Source organism: Protomyctophum bolini (genome assembly GCF_963924005.1).
Source record: "Protomyctophum bolini genome assembly, chromosome: 2".
NCBI lineage: Eukaryota > Metazoa > Chordata > Actinopteri > Myctophiformes > Myctophidae > Protomyctophum > Protomyctophum bolini.
This window is the reverse complement of record NC_137863.1, coordinates 19,308,380-19,317,715: the sequence shown is the minus strand read 5'-3', so window position 1 is coordinate 19,317,715 and position 9,336 is coordinate 19,308,380. Positions and strand designations below refer to the sequence as shown.

At 40.8% G+C, this 9,336-nt stretch overlaps 1 protein-coding gene across 1 annotated transcript; it reads right to left on the bottom strand.

Moving 5' to 3' along the window:
- Positions 1-3,654: 3,654 nt before the first annotated feature.
- Positions 3,655-9,131, bottom strand: LOC308333094 (DNA-directed RNA polymerase II subunit RPB11-like; the record flags this gene model as incomplete). The annotated part of the gene is made up of 3 exons (XM_080789289.1): positions 3,655-3,663; positions 4,839-4,862; positions 8,769-9,131. 3 exons carry the CDS (start codon positions 9,129-9,131, stop codon positions 3,655-3,657), a joined length of 396 nt encoding a protein of 131 aa, XP_080645415.1.
- Positions 9,132-9,336: the final 205 nt, after the last annotated feature.

Genomic DNA, 9,336 nt, shown 5'->3' with positions numbered 1-9,336 from the left:
GTTTACAAACATTTGGGATTTGTTTATAAACATTTGGGATTTGTAAGTCTCATGGGGGGGGTAGGACCACTACCAGTTGACCTGTAGTAAGTCTCATGGTCGGGGGGGTAGGACCAAGGGATTTGGGATTTGTTTATAAACATTTTGGTATTTGTTTATAAACATTTGTGATTTGTTTATAAACATTTGTGATTTGTTTATAAACATTTTGGGATTTGTTTATAAACATTTGGGATTTGTTTATAAACATTTGGGATTTGTTTACAAACATTTGGGATTTGTTTATAAACATTTGGGATTTGTAAGTCCCATGGGGGGGGTAGGACCACTACCAGTTTACCTGTAGTGAGTCTCATGGTCGGGGGGGTAGGACCAAGGGATTTGGGATTTGTTTATAAACATTTTGGTATTTGTTTATAAACATTTGGGATTTGTTTATAAACATTTGTGATTTGTTTATAAACATTTGTGATTTGTTTATAAACATTTTGGGCTCTGTATAATATGTTGCCTAGGGCCTCAAAAGGCCTAGCACCGGCACTGCAGCTGGTTATATCAAAGTGGTGATTTAGGCTGAAACGATTAGAAATATGTTTGAGGGACTTAAACAGTCTGATATGAAATATTTAAAATTATTTTAAAATGTATGTTGTAGTATATTTGGAAGTGTTACACAGTCACATACCTTTACTTGGTCGCACTTTGCAAGCCAGGCAGCGGGCCCATTCAAAGCATTATCTCAGAGTCGTACAAATGTCTATATCGAAGAGGAAGAGGAAGTCAGTTTCAGTTGTTATGATTCCGGCAAGCACTGTAAAGATTAGTAAACAGGAAGTGATGGATTAAAAACAAGGTTTTAGCCAAAGTTCATATATTTATATAGACATTCGGTTCTGGGGGCCTGATCGTGTGCTCTCTCTAACCCACCCACCCCCTCCTGGCCTGGTTTGACTTGTTCCGCCAGTGGCACTGGCTAGTAGAGGTAGGTGAACATGTTGTCCAGACACAGAAAAAAAAAATGGAGAAATATTTGGCTAGTTTACCCAACCTTGGTCTCGAGTCTATTATATCGCTAGAAGCTCCAAAGCGTTCATATTTTGAACGAGAGGCATGTTGAAGTCAGAAATGAAGCTCTTAGTATATATAAACCACGGAGAGCACCCTAGATGAGCATATACATAGGCCTACGAGGCATTCTTTCTGCAAGTATGGTGGCCGACAGTCCGACTGAAACATTTAAAAAAGGAAAAAGATCTGAATATTAACACGTCCAATGCATCCCTCGATTGGATTCCCTAGGACGTGTGGACACGTCGGATGGATGGAAACGGTTAACCCTCTAAGACCCAGCGTTGCTTTATAGCAACAATTATATTTTAATTAATTACTTTTTACAAAAAAACCTAAACGTCATCAGTGATGTTCATTGCAATGCAATAATTGTATTATATGTTTTTTGTGATCATTAGAATGTCTAGAACATGTTTTATTCATTATTGTGAAAGATATCCCCCAAATGTAAATTATTAATTTATTATATTATTATATAATTATTATACATTTTTCATCAAACTTTATTTTATTTATTTTTTTAAACATATTTTTTAGTCTTAGTCCTAGTAGTACAAAGTAGTAGTAGCATTGGCACCTATTTTTTTTATATAAAGCCATTGCTGGGATGCTCCCTGACTATATCTGTTCCATGTTGGAATTGAACAATAGCACGTATCTGATTTTTTAAGGCTCAAGGTTCCTCCTGCTCAGACAGAGCAGGAGTCTGTCAATGGCCCAACCTCGTAGAACGAACTTCAAAATTCCTTAAAACTGAGCTCCCTGCCATCCTTCGGTCAGTTCAAAGGAATGCTCCAGAACATTTTTCACCGTGATTGCTCCTGCTTCAATTGATTTATTTTACTGGTTGCATTTAAGTTCCTTTGTAATTGTATCCTGATTTATAATGTTGTGTTGATGTATTGTTTTGACTGTATTTGTGAATTGTAACCTCGGCTACATTGAAAATGATGGCTTGCTCTAAACTGTATTTCCGAGAATAAATAAAGGTGATGATGATGATGATGATGATGTTGATAAAGAGGAAGGATGCATGGGGAAGGATGGATTGTCAGAACAGGTCAACTCCATATATGGAGATCTAAGGGTTTGAGGTCAGATTTCTTTCTGGAAAAGGTGATGATGTATGATGATGAGGTGTAGACTCACATGACGGTAACCACACTACCACAGTAACCGTGCTGCTTCTGACTAATAGAGACCCAAACACACAAAGTCACATGTTGGAGCGCTCAAAAATGGACAACCAAAATGCTTTAACCTTTGAAAGACGGACATGGTCAGAACGACAGGGGACTAGTCGCCCACGTGTGTGTCAGTGTGTGTGTGTGTGTGTGTGTGTTGTGTGTGTGTGTGTGTATGTGTGCGTGTGCGTGTGTGTGTGTGTGTCATGCGAGCAAAACAGTAGAGGAGCAACAACTCTGCAGGGATGCAAGCCAGACCATCTGGTCTGTGAAGATGGTTTCTTCTAATTCAGCGCGTGCCTGCGTGCGTGCCTGCGTGCGTGCGTGCGTGTGTGTGACTGTGTGTGTGGGCACGCGCAAGCGCTCGCCAAGCGGTGTGGGTGTAGGTGTGATACAGTAGGTGACTGCTGTGTTTGTGACAAAATCATCTGCATCTCATCCAGAAACAACCAGACGCCCCATGCTTTCTACTTTCATCTGTGCTTTCCGACAATCTGTCGACAACAAAGGTATTTCCCAGAATGCTGTCTTTTGAAAAATACACCCCACTCCTTTTTAGCGGAAATGTGACCGTGTCTCTCTGTATTCGCAAGCGGTCACTGATTCTATTTACAGTATACCTTCCAAAAATACTTCAACAGACTGTAATACAATCACTGCTTATATAAGCAAGCAAGCAAATTGTACCACAATTTTTCCACTTGACCACCATGGTGACCATGGTGACCACAGCCCATTGTATCCCGCTTTTTAAAAAGAAATCTGTAGTACTACCGCAACATTAGTCATCACTGATTGACGTACACGCCAAAGTGCCCTGAGAGAGAGAGAGACCTTGGTATTGATTGATTGATTGATTGATTGATTGATTGATTGACAGTCGGTTGTACAGTCGGTTGTTTTAGACGGGGACGCGTTCTGGATGTCTGCTCATGAGGGGCGTGGGACACGTTGCGTGAAAAAGAACCACAATCCAGGTCTAGTCGTAGTCGCCCACGGGCGCGTGCACAAACAAGCACAAAAGCACAGAAAATGAATTGCCAAGGTGTGTCTGAAATGGCCTTTACACTTGAGCTACAAGGATAACGCGAAAACGTCCCGAGGACTTGTTTTTATTGTGTTCCTATGATCCCCCAACCCACTGGTTGGGGCGATCCAATCCATCTTCCTGCATGGAAGATGGATTGTTTTGGTTTTGAAGGAATCCAGTGATCTACACTTTTTAAGGGATGATGTTAGGGCATTCCACACTTTGGTGGCAGTGCAGTAGAAAGATAATTTACCCTAGTTTGTTCTATAGGTGGGTGGTACCAGATCGTTGTTGTCACTCCCTCTAGTATTGTGGGTGTCGCAAAAAATATGATGACCCACATAGACAGACAGACAGTAATTTAATATGCTACTCTACCTGGAGGACAGGATATTCACACAGATGTAAACGAACACCAGCAAATTAGTTTTTAATTGATGCTACAGATGTTTTGATGTGATTTCCAATAATGCAATACACGAGAGACTTGTATACTTCCTGGGAAAGTAGGAGGATGGCATTTGCCTTCTGGAAAGATGGTTATCTGTTATGAAAATCATCTCTGTACTAACAGGTGAGCTGTTCCTAGTTCATACACAGTTCACATACAGCTGATAGCCTACTCTAGGAATCTGCTCATGTCGACCTGGAACAACCAGTCATGTAATATATATTTCTATATTGTGGGGCATATGAGTAGGAGAAGAAACAACAGTTTCATCTAACCGGCATGGAGCTGTATGAGACTTGGTGATAGAACAAACAAAATGTTTACATCTACTACTTCTCTACAGGTCTCACTATTTTAGAATGAAGTAGCTAGTAGTTCAGCAAATGTTGTTCAGTATATTTATTATTAGGAACCATGTGTGGGTGCACTGCCACGTCCATTATGTTTTGAAGGGGTGACCAATGACCATGCCATGTTGTGTCTTGTCTTGTCTTTTCAAACTTGATTCAGGTTATGTGGTTTGTAACTATCAGTGTCACTTCCCTGTTAGCATAGGTCTATACAATTTATTTTTTATTTTATGCTACCACAATAATTTGCATATAGTGGTCGTAACATTTATATGTACATGTTATCTCTTTGGTATATGTTCCTCTTGGGTGTGTCACATATACTGTCATATTATTTGATTTACTGCATACCCTGAAATCTTGAATAAACAAAACTGTGAAAAAAAAGTAGTTCAGCAAATTACATTTGTCAGCGGCATGCACATCAACATAAAAGACAACAGATGAGCTTTGAGTGCAGCTCATCCATCACAAACCACCGCCATTTGTGACCACTTCAGATTTTTGAATGCAGTGTCCATTATAACCAAGAAATAATTATCCTGATTCCTGATGCATTCTATCGTTTTAAGTGCATGCAGGATTTATAGTCCATCTTCCATCTTCTACATCTTCATCCGCTTCAAACACATCATGAGAGCTTGTCCTCTATATCAGTCTGGTGCTCAAAACATAAGCACAATATGCAAAAGCCTTTCATTCATATGAACACTTTTTTGCCTACAATACTACACAGCTGTAACACATCTCACAAACGATGCTACCATGCCAGTGAGCTATGTACAGAACACAATGAAACACAGCTGTAACACATCTCAGGATCTGCTGCCGCAGCGTTCGTTTCCTTCCTGTGATTGACTTCACTCGTCAACAACCAGCCGACGAACAAACAAACACAAACAGACATGTCGGACACAGACACATCGCTGGACTTTCGACGGCACCTGCATGGTCAGAGCGAGAACAGACCCATATCCTGTCAGTGAGCAGATGTGGAACAGCTGTCCCTTATTGGCTGACAAACCAATCAATAGGGAGGAAAAAATAAACAACGTCAATAACCTCCAGAACGCTAATTGGTTTTCTGGAATCTATATGTTGCTATAGTGGTGCTCAAACGTTTTCATGTTCACTTTAAAATAATATAGATATTAAAAGATTTGCACAAATTTCACAATTCTTTTAAAATAGCAGATTTACAAGCTCATAGCGTAGCATGAAGTGAAGTGCTAAAAGCCTGTAGATCTGCTATTTTTGAATAGCCAAATGTAGTTGTATCTAAAATCTAAAAATTACATGCAGCTTTCCCAGACAAACAAACCGGTCAGCTCAATTGTTATTTTGCCCGGTAAGTGGTGCATATACAGTATACATAGCGCCTATATATTCAAGGTGCTTTACATAGATTAGTCCTATACATTCATCCACCGTTGGCGGGAAACCATCCTAGCCACCAAACAATCTGGAGCAATTAGAGGTTGCTCAAAGACATGACACTAGAGCTCGGGATCAAACTGGCGGTTCCTGTATGATGAAGCGGCCGCTCTGCCCCTGAGCCACTGCCACACCGGCTGAGTGTCTGGCTCTGTAAAGAGCATGCAGGTGGTACGGATCTGCTGGGGGGGATCAGCAACTCAGAGTTGTTTCTGTCCAGTGGGAAACTCTTATGACCAAACCTGTTGCTTTTCATTCAATTTCAAAAGCATCAAAAGTAGCAGTTTTGAGTAGCACGAGTGCGAGGATTTGGGTGTGAAATTGTGAATCCAACATTGGTCTTTTATGTTATCTGCCATGCTTTTTCCTTTTTTACATTATTTAGATGGCACACCAGATCACTGACTGATCGGAAATTAAGCATACAACTAAATGTTAAAACAAAGAGTAGGCCTATCTGGTGGCAGTATTATATATATATATATATATATATATATATATATATATATATATATATATATTATTTAAAAGAATCCCACCTGTGTGAAGTGAGGGGCGCTAATATATTAAAGTCTAACTCATTGATTAGGTGATGTAATGGTGATGTAAAACAAACGTTGCCAACACAAACATTAAAAGCAAAGAGATAATATGACATAACGAGGGACAATATGACGTAAATTTTCCCTTCATTGTCAATGGCGTTTTTAAATATACGCCCCTCAATAACGTAAATAGAGTAATAACTGCTAAAACTAGACAATGCAATTGCATTCTCCCATTGCAACTCTGGCTTCTGTGTTGTTGTTGTTGTCGTAGAAGTCCATGTGTTTGTGTATGCTTCCCTCTGTAGACTGCCACAAGAACTGCAGGGTTCTTGTGGTTCTTGTGGTTCTTCTAATTGCAATAATTTTGATAATCACAATTATTTTGTATAGGCCTAAACGTCGTTTCCATGTTGAAAAATGTTCATTCATCTTCAAATATAAAGAAGTGGAAATAGCTGATGTACAACGTGTCACGAAACAGAAATCATTTGATTCATGTTCCAATGTTCAATGCCAAAAACACAATACTATAATAATCGTTAATTGCAATTATTTGTGTGACAATAAATTGTCAACTTACATTTTGTAATGTGACAGCCCCTATATATCCTCCAGTCACCTCGATGTCTCACAAGAATGGAAGAGGTAAGGATCCATAATTTATTTAAGGCTTCTCAAACTTTTCAGGCTGTGACCCCCCAAAATAATCATATTTGATTATTTTTGTATACGCCCAGCTGACAAGTACTTGGAATGTAGGCATTGAGTTGAGGCTTTTTTTTTTACTCGTATAAATATTGTGAAACTATAGCCAAACTGCATGCTCACAACCCCTCGCACTGTGACTGCAAAGCTTGTAGATTTCCACAATGTTTGCCACTTTCTTATGTCATATTTGGCTTTGTGGTTAGAGTGTCTGACCTGAAACTGAGAGGACTCGGGGGTCCTCTCAGGGACCTGGCCGGGGTTCGATCCCCGGCCAGGTCCCAAAAAGTCTCAAAGTGCCTCCCTGCTTGGCACTCAGCAGTCAGCATAAAGGTTTGGATTAGACTGAGGTAAGTCCCTGCGACATACTAGCGTCATGTCCAGGGGGTGTACTTGTACATCAAACTGCCTCACGCAACAGAAACAGACAGGAGCTAGGCTCCAACCCTAAGGGCAGCAAGGCTATGTCATATTTAATACCCTTTACAAAGTAAACCGAAACTGATACATTCTCTGCCAGGCTTTTTTCTTCGCAGATGAGTAAGGCTGGGACCGAGGCTATGACCATCCCAACTTGGGCAGCACTGTCGACTATAGACAACCCATTCAGAAAAGGCCTATGTAGCTATATGTTTAATTTAAAACCAGGAAAGCATCTGTCATTTTAGGTGTTGCTATGAATACAGCAACAGGATTTGTTCTAAAAACTTTAGGTTTTGGGTATGCACGAGTGCCGGGGACCAACAATTAAACCAAATTGAACCACCTAATCTATGATGAGGTGAAAAGTAAATGGAGAATTATAGAGATTGAAACCAATGACTTCTGGGGGTCCTTGGGCTCTCTGACTCAGGCATGCAAGCATGGTCGAATGCACACAATCACAATCATGCACGCACACGCTATATGCATGCATGGCACGGCGCACAGCATAAGTACAATGCATAAGTAAATACCACAACAAAACACATACATGTAATTCTAGTAACATACCGGTACATGTAATTCTAGTAGCAAGGTGAGATTGAATCATGAGATTGAGTCATGAATATGAGAATCACTTATGCTGTAACAATTATAAAAGCATTATTGACAGCTAAATAATAAGAGGCATATAGGAACAATATATAGTATAGCACCTATATGGTTATGTATATTTCTAAACATTTTTAGCCCCTCCTATGCACATCAGCTGCGTGTATGTCTGTCCGTATAGCACGGAATGTGCTCAACTGATTGGCTGAACACCAAATGTGATGTATGATGATAACAGCACCCCTCACTTCACACAAGTGGGATGTTTAATTATTATGATAATGGAAGTCAAAAGCAGTCAAATCGGGCTGAAACTTCCATCATAAATATGTCACGGATGACTGACGTCATTGATTTTCATTGCGCTTGTCATGTGGCAGCCAATGCTATGGACTTTTTAATGTTTGCTTTAACCATGCCCCATGTGACATCATGTAGCAGCTATATGGACTTTTTATGTCTTATTCATGGCCCCTGTGATGTCATGTGGCCCCAAAGGCGACGCCCCTCACATTTTTTAGACTATGCCATATGACATAATTTCAAAAGTCTTCAAACTTTGTCACGTCAAGTCCCCCCCCAAAAAAAATGTATATTTGGCTGCAGACCCACATCTGAAAATGTTTTTCCTAGGTACCCCCAGAAGCTTGTGTAAAAATTAAATCTAAATAGATATTTTTTCGGACCCGTCTGAAGCGAGTGGTACTGTACTGTACTGTACTGTACTGTACTGTACTGGCCCTCCTCCCTGGCCTGTGTGTGTTTGTGTCTGGGTGAACAAAGGCTATAACGCTATTTTCGTACTCAGACACATGCAGGGACCCAAACACATAGCTGTCTAGGAGTGGTTGCATCACTCAAAAAGCTACAAGTTTGTGTGCCACTCTTGTGAGCTTGTACTGTAGATCTGCTATTTTTGAATAACATGAAGTGGATACAATGATTGTGACGCTATACTACCCCCTGTAAGTTTGACCCTTGTTCCTGTTTGTCTTTGACAGCGACTCTGAAGAGCTCCTCCAGCAGCGACAGCTCCGTGCTCAGAGCCGTGATGCCATTGGTGAAGGCCTCCTGCGGGCTGTAGTCTGGGGTGGTCTGCACCCGGAGCACCACCTTGTGCTCCAGCGGGTGAGGGACCATGTACCCCGCAAACACCACCTTGGGGTCCTTCAGCAGCTGCGAGTTGAGGAGGTTGCCCAGCGTGTGGTCCTCTTTGTTCAGGGTGAACAGGCACGCGTTGGCTACCTTGGTGTCTTTCACGATGGAGATCTTCTTCTCCCCTGGAGACAGGAGGAAGGACTCGAAGGCAGGGGGCGCGTTCATTTTTATTATGAAAACCTTCTCTACAGTTATTTAGAGGTGTCTTTTTAGGATTGTAGAACGAACGTCCTTCGGTAATCACTAAACGTATACCTCTTCTTACCCTTTAATCCCTTCTTGTCTGTACAGCCGGCGGATGTCGAATAACACAAGGTTGGAATCATCGTTACTTATATATAACCTTCGGTTGCTATGTCATCATCAGTGA